Raw genomic sequence first — 19,616 nt, forward strand, 5'->3', positions numbered from 1 at the left:
CTTCCGACAACCGCCTTCCCCGCTCCCTGCGACCAGCCCACCGCAAATGAGACCCAGAAACAAGGGGGAGAGGGCGTGCATTGAGGTGCGCCTGCCAGCGTGCGAGAGAGAGTGCGTGCGAGAGAGAGAGAGGAGCGAGCTGGAGAGAGCGAGCGAGCGAGAGAGAGAGAGAGACAGAAAGCCCGTACGACTCTGTTGAGACAGCGAGACGGGACGTGCACCGCTGCGTGGAAAGCGTTAACGCTGCCCGGCCGCTCAGCACCACGGACAGCGCCCGGTCGCTGAGGATATTGCTGTGCCGTCCTTAGGCTGCTGTATATGGTAACACGGCATCCTCCTGCTACCGCTGCTCCTCGTCCCGTTCGCCTTCAGCGTCGTTTGGAAGCTGCTTCTTAGGCAAGACAAGAGTTTTGCATCACTTGCGATAGCATTGTAGGCGAGTGAAACTATATATTGCTATTTTGTTGTGGTCTGTGTGTGTGTGTGTTTTTTTTCATCCCCTCCTTCAAATTGGATTTTGTCGGTTGGCTATTTGTGCTGCGTATTTGGTGAAAATCCGTGGCTCCGAGAGGTTGTGCCGAAGCGGACTGCCTCCTCCTGACCGTAACCGCCGCTGCTTTCTGCACCCAGCTAAAATCCGGCGTCGCTCAACGCAATTTCAGATCCCTAAGCCTATTAGTACGACCGCAGTAGGAGTAGTAGGAGTGATGCTAAGCATTGTTGTCCGTAGTATGTTGGTAAAACATTCCTAGCACTTCCAAGTGAACATACTCTTCCTCGGTGCAAATGGATAACGCCGTCGATTATTTTGAAGAAATATTTTGCTAAGATACTTTGTTTGCTAAGGCGAAAACATTGTCCGGTGATTCTGAGTCGAGTTGGATATGATTATAATTATTATTACTTTCCGTGCAATTTTTTTTATTTAATTAAAAATTTTGCTCGCCCTACGATCGTTCAGTCGTGCAGGCATCACCGTGGCTCCGATCGCATCGATTCGCTTTTGGATCCGCTGCATCGCTTCTTAATTCACCACACAAGGAGGACTCTAACACCGCCAAGGCTCTCTCTCGCGCACACGTGCACACTGAAGGCGCGGTTGGCGGCGTACGGAGCGAAAGAAGTTCAACATACATACAAAGGACGCCTCTCGTTCAATCACACAACTGCTACTGTTCCTACTACGACTACTACAACTACGAGACTCAACACTGGGCGTGAGTGAGTGAGCGCGGAGGAAATAGGAAAGGAGAGGCGAAGAGAAGGGGGGGGGGCGGGTGTTGTGGGGGGGTCGATTTGCACCGCGGTTGCATCCCACTCCTTCGTCTGACGTACGTGGATGGGAGCCGCACACTACGTTTGAAGCCCATGGCAGAAGCGCCCTGCACCTCCTCGTAAAAGTGAGTACCGTGCGCCCAGCGCACCGCCATCCGAGTCGCGCCCATCGGCACGGTCGCGCCACTAACTCGTGCGTACGGCCGGGATGAAGAACGAACGAGGGGTGGGAGAACGGCAGCTATCGGGCCAAATCTGTGCATCGCGCTCGTTCGCATGCGTCTCCGTGAACGCCTCTCGGTGTCGGTAAGAGCTGTAGCCCGCTCGAAGGTGGAGGAGACATGCATGTGTAAGGCGATTACGGGCCGTGTCATCCAATGCTGATGATAGCTGCTGCTGTGTGTGTGTGTGTACGTACCATCTATTTATGGAGAGCGGTGGCGCAGTGGTTAGCGCACTTCACTGTTCATTATAAAATAAACTCTTCGCGTTAAGTTTGATTGCGGGTCGTGGCTAGCAATAAGCGGGCTCGTGGTATCGTGCATTTGTTGTTGGCATCCCCCCCCTCTCCTCCTCCCCCTCGGTCGACTCAGCCTTTAAATGCGTTCACGGTGCGATGCGAAAATTATCATCACTGGGGAGAGAAAATCGGCCGCGCGTCGCGGTGTCCACACGCGCACAGAGCACGCCGTCGTCCGCCTGACTTAATAGGCGCTCGCTAAGAGCGCTCTCCACGCGCGTATGCCGGGGCTACACGGGAGACCTTCGCCTTTGCGTTGCCCATCTGCATCCTCGCAGTGCTGGACACAAGCCGCTCGGCGAGTGTGCGCGATATTGAATGCGTTCGCGATCGTTCGGGATTCATCGACGTGCGTGTAAGTGCCTATTTACGAGCGATCGTAATGCGCTAATGAACATATGTAATGCGTTAAATGGCTCGGATGAGCGCTACGCCTGATTAATATTTCCGTGCCCCCGTCCTCGGATACCGCCGTGCGCTCTGCCCACCGAGGGCCAAACTGCCGCGGGGCAATGCCTCCGCCGTCGTTGCGACGTTGCGACGACGGCGCAAGCGCGTGCGTCCGTGCGCGTGCGTCCGTGCGCGTGCGTCCGTGCGCGTGCGTCCGTGCGCGTGCGTCCGTGCGCGTGCGTCCCTGCGCGTGCGTCCGTGCGCGCGCGTCCGTGCGCGCGTGTTTGCTAAGTAATGCTTCCGAGCCTTGAGACTCATTCTCGGGAGGGTGCCGCACGTTTCACTGATGCCATTTGAAAAGTGCTTCTTGGCACGCACACATCATCTGTCCGAATCATACTCATCGTCATGGTCAATCCACTGCTGGATTGAAGACCTCCCCCACGCGCCCCCCCCCCCCCCCCCCCCAAGCTCCCGACAACGCTCAAGATCCTGCGATGTAATAATCCACCCAGCACCCGCACACGAACGATTTCGTCGCTCCATCTCCCCAGTGGACGGTTCCTCTCGGCAGCGTTTCGTGCCGTTGTTCGTTCCCTGGACTCAAAGATCCGTTGATGTCTGCCGATGATGCATCGATCAGGAAAGGCACGCATCTGCTGCGTGTTCTCTAAACGCGTACGTGTTGTCAGTGGGTGAATGCGAGCGCGCGCAGTGTGTGTGTGTGCGCGTGCAATGTGTGCATGCAACTCGGGAGCGGTGGCGCAGTGGTTAGCGCGCTGCGCTATGAAACCGGAGCAACCCGAGTTCGATCCCCGCTCGCGATCAGTGCTGAATATTTGAACCGTTTCTGAGCCTCCCCTAGGTCGACTCGGACCTTAAATGAGGACATTGGTGCGATGTGTAAACATCGGCTCTGGGGAGACAAAGGCGGTTGGGGGCGTGGTGTTGGCCACCCACCCTCGTGTACCGTGCTGGCTGTCACCGGGGCTCGCTCACAGCACTTGCCCCAACAGTCTGTTTAAGGCTATACGGGGGTTGCTTTGCCTTTGTAGGTATGTAAGTATGTATGCGTCTGTGAGTATGCATGTATGAAAAGCGCTAAACAACTTTTTGGATAATGGGGCTTAATGAATCGTGCTTAGATTTATGAATATATTTATATGAAGCCCTGCCTATTATTAGAGTCGTTGGTGTTAGTGTAATAATCGGTATGTGATGGGGTTTCTCAAATAGCCTTACATGAGCTTCGCGTGCCGATGTGTTTTTGTTGTTTGAATTTCACTCTCTTACCGCTTAGCCAGCCGTCTTATATGCAAGTGATATATTACAAGTATCCTGCTTACTGCTGCCTCAAGGCAGGCTCGATCTCCGTTCAGGATAACCACGTGTATATTTAACACACTGAGATCCAATTCACGCACATTCGTATCTACACGTGTGTGTCTGTGTGTCTGTGTGCGTGGGGGAGGGGAGTGGGGAGCCGTGGCGCAGTGGTTAGCGCGCTGCGCTTCGAACTCTGCGACGCGGGTTCGATTCCCACTCACGGTACACACCAGTGACTATTGCCGACTCAGCCTCAAACGAGTACCTGGTGCGGTGTGTAATCATCGCCACTAGGGAGACAAAGGCGACCGGGCGTGGTGATAGACATCCCCTCTACCAGGCTATACGGGAGAGATCGTTCTCTTCTCTCTTCTCAACAGGGAGTTGTGTAAAGATGCATCCTTTACCAAAATTGCCACGACCTCAGACAGGGAGGGAGAGAGGAGCGCTCCGCGTCGGCATGTTTTGTCAAAATCGCTCGAGCTGGCCCACACTCTCATTTGCTTTGAGTCCTGCAGTCCGTTTAATACGTAATAAAAACGCGGCCTTGAGACCCCGAGATAGAACTCCCTCATCATCCCACCCCACACCCTCCCCCTCCCCCTCCTCCTCTCTCCCCAACTATCGCGGCCGGAATATCCACCCAAGGGGCTTAGTTGTGCAAGAGCGTGGTTTGGGATTATCTGGTCAAATAACAGCGGGTCACATCGGGCAATGCACTTTTGTATTCTTACGTATAATCTGCCATCGTATGCCCTCTTTATATTTAAAATATTTGAGAACCAGTAAGCATGTTCACGATTTTTTATACCCAATTCAACGTGTAGCTAATTTTTACCTTTTTTTTTTGCACGAATGCGACCAATTTTGTTGTTGTTTAATTTGAATGTTTGGCGTGATGTCACAGCTGCGATTCACTGAGAGGCAGTCATCAAAGGGGATTAGCGTGGCTTCGAGGGGACATTCATATGTTGGCTCTGCAACGCAGCGAGGATGCATGCACTTCGGGAGCAACAGGGAGGTCACAGAGACGAGAAATGACATTCAAATCGTCGTCATTGTCACCATCCCGTAAAGCAGATGTCAATAATCACAACTCCATTCTGTGTCTCTGCCACGTAAATTATTATTATTCCAACGAGGAAATGCTAGCCTTTGGGATAATTAATGAATTAATGTAATAGATGAATCAATGAACGAATGTCAATTGAATGAATATATTTTAAATATACTTGTTTAATGGTAACATAAACGAGTCACACCCCCCCCCCGCTCCCCAGCGGTTGAGACACTGAAAATCGAGATACCACTGACAATCCAAATACCACTGACAATCCAGACACCACTGACAATCCAGATATCACTGACAATCCAGACACCACTGACAATCCGGATACCACTGACAATCCAGATATCACTGACAATCCAGACACCACTGACAATCCAGACACCACTGACAATCCAGATATCACTGACAATCCAGACACCACTGACAATCCGGATACCACTGACAATCCAGACACCACTGACAATCCAGACACCATTGACAATCCAGACACCACTGACAATCCAGACACCACTGACAATCCAGACACCACTGACAATCCAGATACCATTGACAATCCAGACACCACTGACAATCCAGACACCACTGACAATCCAGACACCATTGACAATACAGACACCATTGACAATCCAGACACCACTGACAATCCAGACACCATTGACAATCCAGACACCACTGACAATCCGGATACCACTGACAATCCAGACACCACTGACAATTCAGACACCATTGACAATCCAAACACCACTGACAATCCAGACACCACTGACAATCCAGACACCACTGACAATCCAGACACCACAGACAATCCAGACACCATTGACAATCCAAACACCATTGACAATCCAGATACTACTGACAATCCAGACACCATTGACAATCCAGACACCACAGACAATCCAGACACGACTGACAATCCAGACACCACTGACAATCCAGACACCACTGACAATCCAGACACCACTGACAATCCAGACACCATTGACAATCCAGACACCACTGACAATCCAGACACCAGTGACAATCCAGACACCATTGACAATCCAGATACTACTGACAATCGAGACACCATTGACAATCCAGACACGACTGACAATCCAGACACCACTGACAATCCAGATACCACTGACAATCCAGACACCACTGACAATCCAGACACGACTGACAATCCAGACACCACTGACAATCCAGACACCACTGACAATCCAGACACCACTGACAATCCAGACACCATTGACAATCCAGATACTACTGACAATCGAGACACCATTGGCAATCCAGACACGACTGACAATCCAGACACCACTGACAATCCAGACACCACTGACAATCCAGACACCATTGACAATCCAGATACCACTGACAATCCAGACACCATTGACAATCCAGACACCACTGACAATCCAGACACCACTGACAATCCAGACACTACTGACAATCGAGACACCATTGACAATCCAGACACGACTGACAATCCAGACACCACTGACAATCCAGATACCACTGACAATCCAGACACCATTGACAATCCAGACACGACTGACAATCCAGACACCACTGACAATCCAGACACCACTGACAATCCAGATACCACTGACAATCCAGACACCATTGACAATCCAGATACCACTGACAATCCAGACACCATTGACAATCCAGATACCACTTACAATCCAGATACCATTGACAATCCAGACACCACTGACAATCCAGACACCACTGACAATCCAGACACTACTGACAATCGAGACACCATTGACAATCCAGACACTACTGACAATCCAGACACCACTGACAATCCAGATACCACTGACAATCCAGACACGACTGACAATCCAGACACCACTGACAATCCAGATACCACTGACAATCCAGACACCACTGACAATCCAGACACCATTGACAATCCAGACACCACTGACAATCCAGACACCACTTACAATCCAGACACCACTGACAATCCAGATACCACTGACAATCCAGACACCACTGACAATCCAGACACCACTGACAATCCAGACACCACTGACAATCCAGATACCACTGACAATCCAGACACCATTGACAATCCAGACACCACTGACAATCCAGACACCATTGACAATTCAGACACGACTGACAATCCAGACACCACTGACAATCCAGACACCACTGACAATCAAGACACCACTGACAATCCAGACACCACTGACAATCCAGACACCACTGACAATACAGACACCACTGACAATCCAGACACGACTGACAATCCAGACACCACTGACAATCCAGACACCACTGACAATCCAGACACCACTGACAATCCAGACACCACTGACAATACAGACACCACTGACAATCCAGACACCACTGACAATACAGACACCACTGACAATCCAGACACGACTGACAATCCAGACACCACTGACAATCCAGACACCACTGACAATCCAGACACCACTGACAATCCAGACACCACTGACAATCCAGACACCATTGACAATCCAGACACCACTGACAATCCAGACACCACTGACAATCCAGATACCACTGACAATCCAGACACCACTGACAATCCAGACACCACTGACAATCCAGACACCACTGACAATCCAGATACCACTGACAATCCAGACACCAACACTCGAGACACCACTGACAATCCAGAGCTATCTCGTGGAATAAACTCGAATCCACAAGCGCTGTAGCAACAGCCCCGAGGCTCCCCCGATTCAACGACCGACTTGGCTGCTCGTCTAAGCTATCCCCCCCCCCCCCCCCAAACAGACTTGCGCCGAGAAGTTGACGCATCGCTCGCAAAACGATCGTCTGGGATCTGACCGCGGGTTGCCCACAGATAAGGCGGGCGTACAGCGAGGAACGGGCGATGCGTTTTTTTTTGTTCGAGCGGTCCGTGTCATTGCGAGCACCACCACCATTACCACCACACACACAGAGAGAAAGAGATAAGACCTCAGTTTACGTAACAGTGGCAAAGCCCGACGGCCGCTGCATTGGCAATGAGGAGGCTCTCCCTTCGATGTCGTATCTCTCTCCCCACTCACCCACCCAACCCACCCCCTAAACTCCGCGCTGAGTGGGTTGGCAGAGCGGCGCGTGGAGTGGATGCGACGCGCGGATGGATACGCGGCCCCTTTAAAAAAAAATGGTAAGCGCAGAAAATCAGTATTCCATCGCAGCTTTGTGACGTAGAGAGGAGAAACATCTACAATCCTGCACCCACACGCACGCACACACCACTCTGCCTCCCGCGGAACATGGGATGTTTCAAATTGAATGTTGCAATGTCTCACAGCTGCGCGGTGTTAATGCATGACATGGGCTGGTAGAAGTTGGACGGGTGTATTTTTTAGGGGGGGTTTTCGTGTTTAAGATGTCATAAACTAGTAACTATATATTATTGGTTCTTTCGGTAAAGTCACGTAGAAGGGAAACAATAAAATAATAAAAATATAAAACAATAAAATTCTCATGACGTTTCGACTGTGTGAAAACCACCTGATGATGATTGCTTGTGTTGCAGTCGAAACGTCGTGAGAATTTTATTGTTTTATATATTTATTATTTTATTGTTTTTCTTCTACGTGGTGACTTTACCGAAAGAACCAAGAATATGAATCCCTGCAGTCACGAAAGCTTTGAATAAAAAAAATAATCTAGTAACTAGTTTAAATTTTACCAGCTAAGGTCCACTGAGCTATTTCAAGCTCTTTTTCAAGAAGCGACCTGCCCACAGATGATATCTCGACGCAGTTGCTTGTTATCACGTGGACATTTATAGCAGGCAAATACTCAAAAACGCGCCTTGATTCTCAACGTGGATGGGGAAAAACCCGGCACGACCCGGGGAAAAACCCGGCACGACCACGGGGAGAGGAAGGAAGACACGCAAACTCAAAATACACAGCAGACGTCAGGAGTCGCGATCGATCCCAAGCCCTCCTGTACACCAGGCGAGGTGGTTAACATCTCGTTTCTTAACACCCCCCTCCTCGTCCCCCCCCCCTCGTTCGCCCCCCCCCCCCCGTCATAGGTGCTCTACAGCGTTTATGGAGTGTTTATTTTGGCAATCTTCTACGGGAAAATAGAGCGAATGTCCTCAGATATCATTCGGAAATGTTTCTTCCAGCCGACGAATTGGTCAGCCGGAATGCAACGGGCACCGTTCTTCCCCGAGCTCTTGCGCGGACGACGGGGAGTTTGGGTCTCCCACCCTCGCCCAGATACGCAACAGTCCCGCACCTCCGATGAGCAGCGTTGGTCTACGTACGGCGCGATAGAAGTTCAACATACATGCGTGCGTCCAGCAATGGGTCACGCGTCTCGCCATCGCCGTCATCGTCGTCGATCCATTGCTGGCTCGTCGCCACCCATCGCGAGAAGAATGGACGATGATGATGATGACGATGATGATGACAATGATGACGATGATGACGATGCCGATGATGACGATGATGATGACGATGATGACGATGATGACGATGATGATGATGACGATGATGACGATGACGATGATGACGATAATGATGATGATGACGATGATGATGACGATGATGACGATGATGACGATGACGATGATGACGATGATGACGATGATGACGATGATGATGATAATGATGATGATGATGACAACGATGACGATGATGACGACGATGATGATGACGATGATGACGATGACTATGATGATGATGATGACGATGATGACGATGATGATAATGACGATGATGATGACGAAGATGACGATGATGACGATATTGATGGCGTTGATGACGATGATGACGACGATGATGACGATGATGACGATGATGATGACGACGAAGATGACGATGATGATGACGATGATGACGATGATGATGACGATGATAACGACGATGATGACGATGATGACGATGATGATGATGACGATGATGACGATGATGACGATGATGACGATGATGACGATGATAACGATGACGATGATAACGATGACCATGATGACGATGATGACGATGATGATAATGATGATGATGATGACGATGATGACGATGATGACGATGATGATGATGACGATGATGATGACGATAATGATGACGATGATGATGACGATGATGACTATGATGATGACGATGATGATGACGATGATGACGATGATGACGATGATCATGACGATGATGATGACGATGATGACGATAATGACGATTATGATGACGATGATGACGACGATGATGACGATGATGACGATGATGATGACGATGATGACGATGATGACGACGATGATGACGATGATGACGATGATGATGACGATGATGACGATGATGATGACGATGATGACGATGATGACGATGATGATGATTGCTCGGCGCGTCCCATTCCTCGGCCATCACTTTGTCATCGTCCTCAAGCTGTCGGCCACAATCCCCTTCTCGCCAGGACACGTGTCCTACGCCAGCCCCCACTCACTCGCTTGTATTAACCATTTGGATAGCGTGCTCCACTTGTTCCGTGTATATATATAAAATATTACGTGTATAACTTGTCCCGTGTATATATAAAATATTACGTGTATAACTTGTCCCGTGTATATATATAAAATATTACGTGTATAACTTGCCCCGTGTATATATATATATTTCCATAATGTCACGCGTTCGTCTTGCTCTCTTGTCGTTAATCAGAGCGTTCATCTCGCCGCGGTGTCTGTGCACAATCATCAAGTTTTTCTTCCGTATGTACGTACATACGTACATACGTACGTATGTTGAACTTCTTTCGCACCGTACGTTGCCGACCGCGCCAATCGGAGGTGCGTATATCTGAACGGGTCGTGCCATTTTCTTGATTGTTGCTCCCACCAGCGGGAAGATCTCACAGGTGTCACGACGCCTGCTAACTGAGCGCGAGTGAGAGTTTCTCCTCGCGACGTCCCACGTGGCCCGCAATGCCGCCGATGTTTGCGAGTGCGTGGTGAATTGTACGCGGCCAAACAGAGCTCATCGGAGATGCGGGGAGGACAGATGTAGCGAGGAGACGGCTAAAGGCGAAAGTTCACAGCCGGCGCCACTGCTGGTGGAAGCGCCTTGACTCAGAGCGAGCGCCCTAGAGACCCCTTCTCCCACGACGGTTACGCATTGCTTTAGCTCAGTCAGACAACGCTGGTCGGACGAATTCGGGGGGAAGAGGCAGGAGCAACCCGCACTTCACCCCGCCGTTGTTTCAACTGAACCCGGCTGGGCCCTCCCGTTGCGGTGATCATCCATTGCACCAGGGCACGTGGACGGACAGCTGGACAAACGGACAGAGATCGCTGCACATATAATCGAGCACTCGATGGGATTAGCAGGAGACGAGAGTTACTGTACGTGACGGCGGCGTGTTCAGTTTTGTTCTCCCCGCACCTACGATCGCGCTTCGTACGGCGCGAAAGAAGTTCAACACACGTGCGTACGCACATACAGCCAGGAACGGGGATTCAATGCAACAGTGGAGCTGAGAAGCGCTGACGGTGACAGCGATTATCGTAAGCACTTTAAAACACCCTCGTCCTTAACTTTACATTTCTTTTCCTGATTTAAGGCATTTTCTGCTTTAATAATGCCACCTGCTCGAGACTCGCGGGGATCGATTGCAACTCAATGAATCGTCAAGCAAAACCTGCTCGACAGATATTTTTTTCTGGCTATTTTTTTTTGTGAAATGGCATCATTGGCATCGTGGCTGAGACAATGAACCTCACAGCGAGTGACGCTCTAGGAGGCCGCCGCCGCCGTTGTCGCTGCTGTTCAGCGTTTGTGCCTCTCTATGCCCTCCCCAAGGACTCAAGCATAATAGCTCAGAAGCATCGCTTCGCTAGACCAGACGCTCTCCCCTCCCCCCCGACTCCACTCCCCACCCCCCCGGGGTTAACAAGACAATCTGGTGAATTATATCATCCTATTACCATGAAAAAAAAAATAGAAAAAGGTTTGCTGGCTGGCTGGCTGGCTGACCGGTTGGTTGGGACGGCGTCACGTCAAAGGGACTTGCGCGTTGCTAGTATATCAATACAACATTATGAATAATAATTAACGTGGACAGCCAGTTGTCAAGCCACTGCTGAATGAAGGGCTGCCGCAGGCGCTTGTTGGTTATGGGGGGCGGGGCGGGGCGGGGGGGGGGTGTGACCATACTTCGCTGCGCCGGTCAGTACGTGTTGGTGAAAGGGGCATCCCCGTCACAAAATAGGAAGCCAAATTTGTTTTTGAGCGTGAACTGTAGTTGGTACATATACACACACTTACGCATACTATGTCTGCGTTGTTGTGCCGTTTAATAGCAATGCTATGGTTAAGTTCGGTTGTTTTATAGGTCAGTGCGGGTAAGCGAATGGGGAGCCAGGGGACCGGTTCGGTAATAATTATCACTCGCCGCTGACCTTCGCCGTGGTCGAGAATCGCATTCAGGTGGCCGGGTCGCAGTGCAGTTTGATGTCCACTGCGCCGCAGCTCAGCGCCTCACCCCCCCACCCATCACCCCACTCCACCCCCCCACTCCACCCCCCACCCACACCCACCCCACCCACATCACACACCCACCCACCCCACCCACCCATCCACCCCCCACCCCACCCGCCCCACCCCACACGCCACACGCTCCAAACGATTACAAACCACGCCGTTGGCAGACGGGAATGACATCTGTGACATCTGTCCACATGTATTTGGTCGAGTACACAGCGGTTCGTAACCTTTACCGCAGCCTCTTTCACCCCTTTGGTTCTCAATCGTAAACAAAAGCAAAACGTGTATAATGTTAATAGCTACATAGGCTTCATTAAACAAAGTGGTTGTGCTTACGTGCCCATGGTTAATTTGGGTCATGGTAGCCCGCATGCCCAGCCACCGCATGCCGAAACAGCTTTTGTTCGGCCGGATCGAGGGGGCTAAACGAGCGCGGCACGGGCTAGAGAAGAGATGGAGTGATGTGGTACAGGAGGAAGTGGAGCTGAGTGGACTTGCCGATGACTGGTACCAGCGGTGTCAAGATCGGCCTCTGTGGAGGAGGCTCGTGAAGGATGCTACTGGGCAGTTGGAGGCAGTCGCCCTCCAACAACAACGGAGGGCGGAGGAGTGATGCTCACAACAACGAGCGGAGCGCCGGGTGGCTAAAGCGCAGCAGGTTGGCACAGTAGGGGGCACAGGTGGTGCATCAGCCAGCCATCTCAGTCATCTTAGTCAGTCGACCCATGGCACCTGGGTCTGCCCCGTGACCTCCTGCCGTCGGGCGTTCGACACTTCACGTGGCCTCAAGGTGCACATGGCCTGGCACAGCGTCGTGCTGACGTCGCCGCCACTTAGTGGCGAATGGCGGTTGTTGTGGTTAATTGGTGTGTCGATGATTTACCTTTTTAAAAACATTCCGGCCGTGTCTCGCACCCCCAAGAGAGGATATCTCCCCCCCCCGCACCCCAGGGAGGTGCGTGCACCCCAGGTTAAGAACCACTGCTCTAGAATTTCGTTTACGTTAAGTTAGGGCAGCAAGCACCGGTTCAGATATCGCTTGCCACCGACGTGGGCCTTGCCTTTGGACATCTGCGAAAAAGATCTTTATAGTTCATCGGATTCCTTCCGTGTAAATAAACATTCTGATTCCGCTTGACCACTGCCCAGTCAACTCGGCCCCACAGGCACGGTTTGGCTACGTCGGGTGCAAAAAAAAAAGAGTTCAGCGTAAAAACTTTGTTTTTATTTTATACTGGAAGAATCCAGTACACATATGTAGCGAGCGACATCCCGAGACACGTCGAAGGCTTCTGATTTATTCAGAGCACAACTGGGCGATACATTATGTAACTCAGCTAGACATAGGCGATCCTAACACTCACAGCCCCATCGCCGGCATACAACTACGCAGCTGTCCGACTCGCGTAGCGACAGCAGCAGATCAGCCACGTGGTCGGGGAATGAATAGATGACTAGGGGCATCGACGCAGCCACGACCCAGGACTCCAAACAGCACCGAACCTCTGGTTCGCTCCTCCTTATATTTGCCCCGGCGCGGCCAAGCTCCGCCTCTGGCCACGCCCCCTTTCCAGAACCTTCGAGCCGGTTCCCGGGAGTTTCTCGACCGACTCCGCCTTTCACCTTTAACCCAGATACGCCCCCTTACAATAAGGCATTACGTAATGCACCCATAGCCGCAATCACCACTCCAGGCCGACAGGTGTCACCCTGTCATTACAAATACAACAACAAAGCAGCTCCTTACGAACATGAGGATTGGGATGGGCGCATGTCTCCCACTGGTGGTTTTGAGTCAAGGATGGAAATTTCACATTACTATGGCGCTGGATAATCTCCATATATATAAAAGGCAAAGTTGTGAATATGTGTGTCTGTTGGAAATGTTTAGCGTACTTCCCGACATGCAACAAACTTGAAATTTGCCATGTGGGTACTTTCCAGACTGTACACCATGCAAAAATTAAAAATACACTTTTTTTGGGGGGGGAGGAGCTCAATAATGCATTTATTTTTTGCACGGCAAGTGAGCTATGACGTCAAATCTGTCACGTGACCCGCGCATGTGGAAGCGTAACTCATTGTAGTGTAGTGATTAGCGCGCCGCGCTACGAACCCGGCGACCCGAGTTCGATTCCCGCTCACGGCCACCACCGGTGACGATTATTTGAACCGGTCCTGGGCCTCCCCTAGGTCGACTCAGCCTCAAACGAGTAACTGGTGTGGTGTGTCAACATCGCCACTGGGGCGTGGTGGATCCCAGTCCCGGGCGAAACCGGGTAGTACAGCTAGTATCTCTTTAAGACAATCACTGCTGACTCCCCCCACAGCACCACCCACCCCCCCGTTAGCCTTACCATCATCAGAGTGATGCCGATGTTGATGACCATGGATTATTGTTGCTTATGATGATGACTTTAAAGGTGATGGGTCTGAATTAGCTCACCATCTTTGCAGTTGAGAGCCTGAATCTTGATTTATCACTTTTATTAATACATTCCCCAGCCACAACCATCTATTAACACTGCCTTGTAACAGATGAAATAATAATATATATAGCAGACTGACCAGTACTGGCCATAGCCCGTCTGCAGGGCAGAAGCAGAGATAAAACAGATGTATTGATTATATCTCCAACTGCATAGTTGTCCAACTATAAAGTCACTGCCCTCTCTCCCTCCTCTAAAGAAGGCTTATTGCCCATAACGTCAGCCTATTTTATCGTTACAATGCGGCGCTGTGGAGTGATGGCGCGGTGGTTAGGACACTGCGCCTTGAACACGGTGACCTGAGTTTGAGACCCGTCCACGGCTAACAATCGGTGACGAGACCTAGGCGCCCCGCTTGACCAAGCCGCGGTGACGGGCGTGGTGAAGTATGGTCACAATAATCTCTGTGACCGACACCGCGCGTGGGGGCCTTCGTCCGGCTGTAACTGCACCGGTGACCCGTCAATGCGTACCGTGCATTGTGAACTTACGACACGTGTACGTCACGTGTCCATTCGCGGGGCATGCTGGTAATTGTATCCGGCACGTGTTCAAGGTCGGGCCCAAAGGCCCCACCACCCAACCAAACACCATCTCACGTTGTACTTGCGCACAGGTCAGTGCAGTGACGTCGCCACAGTGCTAGAACGACACTCCAGACCATCACTTTTAATTATTATTATTCCCCCCCCCCTCCCCAATCTTAGCTAAGTTTTTACACCTTGTGCCGGACAACTCGAGACACACAATCGAGGCGTGATACAAAATGAAAGCGTTTTTTTGCGTGGTTTTAACTCTCCTTCGAATAATATACACACCGCATTTTACGCAGCTAAAGGGACAATAATAAACATAGCCTGATTGTAAATACAGTAACGTTTTTAACGTAACTGTATAAGACAAAGTGATTGCAGTGTAGGCTCGAGACTGCCCTTCCCACACAATATCCAGCCAGGTGGCTCAAACGGTCGCAATCGCAACGTTTAAATCTGCACCTGACAAGAAAACCCATCATGAGAAACAGCAACAAAAAAAAATCGAAGGCCGGAATACAAAAAAACATCCATGAGTTTCAAACGACACAACGAAACGTGCCAAAAGGCGCTCATCAACAGCGCATTACGCAAAAAAAATCGTCAGCATTTCATCATGGTGATCTTAGACCACAAATTCACTTCTTCAGGAAATGCAAAATGTTTGTTTTCGCAAATGCCCTTGCTTTTCACGCATTGTGTCTTGAGAAATCAGAAGGACGTGAGTTCGAATCTTGGTTAGGGGTTAACTCAGCCCAATATTCCTCGGGGGGTGGGTCGTTAAAATGAGTGCCATTTTGTGCGGGAAGTCAACGTTGGCATTCTACGGACAGACTTGCCACCGTCAAAAGAATGTTGACTTTCCACCACTGGCGCGGAGCTGTTAGCAGGCGATCAGAATCAACGCTTCGATGCTCATTTGAGCAGGGAATTACTTTGCTTTTTGTTGTTGTTGTTGTTGCAACCCCTCAAAATTGCATCAGAGCAGAAGCCGGATATCAGCACGTGCCCTATGAAGATGGCCACGCGTGTGTTCATATCCACAGCGAGATCACATCAGAGTCTCCTTTGCCTCCTCCTATCAGCGCAATGCAAGCAAAATTATTCGTGTTTTTTGTTGTTGCTGTTGTTGTTGTTAGCTACGTGGTGCAGCAAAGCACAATGAACCCAACGCTTCAAGAGAACGTTCGCCAATAACGCTGCCACGTGGCCTTACGTGGAACCAATTAAAGATAGCACGCGACCTATCGGGCAGTGAGCCCGTCTTCATTATCAAGCCCCGTTGTGTAAACAAGTGCAGCCTTCCAACTCGTGTCATTCACTCTGTGTCGTGGCCTCCTTATTTGCGGGCTTGGAAAATGGGGCCCGCCCGCCTGAAATGTGACCCGTTTTGTATTGTTCCTTGTAAGGCCACGGGTGCATTTTGACAAATGCGTTGGGATTCGTGTGATACAAGGACGTGTTTGCTTTGTACGAGATCTGTGCTTATGCAAGGTGTGATTATTTTCAGTTTCTACGACTGTGTAAATCCTATGAAATAAAATCAAAGCGATTCCAGGCTGGGATAATAACGCGCGTTTCGTTACGACCGCGATATTTGGCATTTCGTTCCGTTGTGTCTCTCTGAGAGCGACAGGGTCGTTTTAATTAACGGCAAACAAAAAATCATCGTTGTAAGTAGTGTAAATCATCTTAAAACCAAATATCCTCACCATTGAATGTCAGGTTTAATGGGGGCTGAAAAGTTAAATGAACAATTAATGCATCATTATATCATTCGCGCTTTGCCTTGCGGTAATTTTGTTTTTTTAAATGCAACTAAATCGTTTCTGATCTCGCCCTGTGCGCGCGGAAAATGTTATGAGGATCCTAACGGGAAATGCCACGACCTTTCAGCTACCGCGCTACGATGGCGCCTTCTCTGATTGCAGCGCTTTGTGGTATCTCTTTATTTCTCCAAGGTGGTTAGGAGACGTTAACTACCTCGCCTAGTATACAGGAGCTCGTTGGTTCGATCGCGACCCAGTCGCCTGCTGCTGTATATTTGGAGTTTGCGTGACTCTCTCTCTCTCTCTCCCCCGTAGTCGCGTGGATTTTTCTCCGGTTCCTCCGGTTTTTTTCCCCCCTCCACGTTTATAATGGACATCACCACGCGTTTAGAGTGTTTGGCCGCTGCTATACATCTCCACACGATGAGCAACTTCGTTGAGCCATAATTGCGGTAGTCAGGTCGCTTCTGAAAAAGACGCTAACAGCTCAGTGGGCTTCACCTGGTTGAAATAAAACTAAAATATAGAGTTTCGTCATCGTTTATTTACTTTTTTAAAATTTGCTTACCTTTGCTTTGCACTCCTATAGTTTACTTTTTGTATTGTTTGTTGCTGTGACTGTCTGACCCCATGCCCCTACTGGACATCTGTGAAAAGAGCTTCATAGCTCATCGCATTTATCCGGAATAAATGCAGATTCTGATTCTTATCACACACACACGGGGGGGGGGGGGGGGGGTGGGGACGTAGGTTACTGCTCTACCAGCCCTCGGTTTGAGTGTATCCATACCCTCATCTCCAGTAGTCTGATTTCTCCAGCCAATATTATATTTTTTTACTTACCAGGCAAAGGCCCACTGAGCTATGTGGCCCCTTTTCGGAAGCGACCTGGCCACAAATAATAGCTCAACCAAGTGGCTCAGCACATGGAAATTTGCAGCAGCCAAATACTCTAAACCCATGGTGATTTTGAACAGTATTTTTTTTTACAGTTATTACACCCGCAGTATTAACCAGGGGCGGCCGCTGGATTCGAGCCACGAACCTCTGCAACGAGCGGCGATCGCGCCAGCCGCTGAGCCGCTTTACCACGCTGATTGTAACCCTCGACCCACAGCCATTTGTTTTCCAATGCTGTACGTGAACTCCAGATATCCTTGAACATATCGAATGGCTACCTACACGTATATGTGTTATGTGGAGGATTAGTGTTGCTATAGTTAGCACACTGCCCGATTAATGCGGCGACCTGAGTTCGATTCCCAGATATGGCCTACAGGTTCCATACCGTACCCACTCATCTTCACCAACGCGCACTGACCAGAGTGGTGAAGTATGGCAAAAGTAAAGCCACATGACTGATACGACGTGGGGAGTTCATTTATCCGTTGGTTGATTGACAATTGGCTGAAGGATTCACTCGTAGCGTACAGCTTGCAATGTTGCTGTGAGTGGTTACTTTCTGTTCTGAAAACTTTTAAAGCAATCGCGACAGCTTTGTCGCATTGCTAATAAACAAGCAGCACACACTCGCCAACACAATTTAAATGATTGAAAAGACAAAAAATAATAATACGAAAGTTACCCCGCAGCTAATCGTTTCAAACACAAGGCCGTGGGGCTGAAAAGTTAATGAATTTAATTGATGAAATGGACACGTCCATATTTCATTAATGTCTCTTTTCTTTTGTGAAAACAGGGAGCAATCCAATATATTCGTATTACTCCGGTAACGAATCCTCTACAGCGGTGGAGAAAAGTCAGATTCAATATGATTCTGATGGGGACAGCGGGGATGGAGGAGAGTTGTAATACCCAAGTGGGCTTTATAATACTTTTTTTAATTTACTATCCATTTTTTTCGTCTTCTGAATAACAAGGGACGTGCTGTTGCCAAGTGAACCATTGTGGCACATACAAACTGTGTTTCTGAACCATAAGTCAAAGGTTTACAGCGCTCGCTGATTAAACACTTTTCATTTGTGGGGACATTGGAATTATTTTGTCGCGCGTATGGCTTTGTACAGCAGTACAGCGACTCGCAAGTTCACATGAAGCCCCGTACAGTCTCGGGGGAGCAAGCTGAATGGGGGGGGGGGTCGAGATGTTATCGCCCTCGCCTGACATGCAGTAGGTCGTGGGTTCGATCCCGATCCTGACGATGCCTATATATTTGGAGTTTGCGTGTCTCTCTCTCTCTCTCTCCGTGGTCGCGTGGATTTTTTCCTCCGGGTCCTCCGGGTTTTCCCTCCACATTTAGAAGCATGCGCTCAGAGTATTTGGCTGCTGTGCATTTCCACACGATAAGCCACTTCGTTGGGCTATCATTTGTGGCCAGGTCTCCTTTAAAAACAGCCGTTTCGCTCAGGTGGGCCTTCCCTGGTAACATTAAAATAATGTTTGCGTTTGTATTTTATCGTGAAAAAAATAGGGGGGGGGGAGGGGAAGGGGGGGGGGTTGGGGGTGATGCTGCGGGAGTTGGAGGAGGACCATTGGACGGACGTGACAGCTACAGGTTAGCAGCACGGCGACTCCCGCGCGCTCATTGAGATGCAGCCCTTAGAAGCGAGCCACTGCCACGGCCATTGAAAGCTCGACCTCCATACGCGGGCTTTTCGAATGCATAATTAATATACCGATTATAATTACTGTTGCCCATTTTGGACACGTTCGGAAATAGCCAACGAGCGACAGCGGCTGCTCAGCACCGTTGCCTGGCCACTGGTAGAGTTGAATCTAGCAACAACAATAAGAACAAACTACAACACGTCCA

General features: G+C 49.9%; 2 protein-coding genes across 4 annotated transcripts in view; both read left to right on the forward strand.

Annotated features, from left to right (window-relative positions):
- Positions 1–19,616, forward strand: part of LOC116952304 (chemokine-like protein TAFA-2) — a 135,746-nt gene that overhangs the window by 3 nt on the left and 116,127 nt on the right. Inside the window, exons 1-2 of one of the 3 annotated variants that reach the window (XM_076074164.1) lie at positions 2–396; positions 962–1,400. The gene's annotated coding sequence lies outside the window, so the exon portion shown is untranslated. Of the gene's footprint in view, positions 1,401–19,616 lie in introns of all 3 variants that reach the window. The other 2 variants (XM_032971523.2, XM_032971522.2) reach the window with 2 other exon arrangements.
- On the forward strand, positions 4,758–8,576 carry LOC142931012 (uncharacterized; the record flags this gene model as incomplete). Its single annotated transcript, XM_076074268.1, has 1 exon — positions 4,758–8,576. A coding segment is annotated over one exon (2,484 nt), but the record flags the coding sequence as incomplete, so codon positions are not given.

Source organism: Petromyzon marinus, chromosome 46, assembly GCF_048934315.1.
Source record: "Petromyzon marinus isolate PM22_M1 ecotype Great Lakes invasive population chromosome 46, UKy_Petmar_22M1.pri1.0, whole genome shotgun sequence".
Taxonomy (NCBI): domain Eukaryota; kingdom Metazoa; phylum Chordata; class Hyperoartia; order Petromyzontiformes; family Petromyzontidae; genus Petromyzon; species Petromyzon marinus.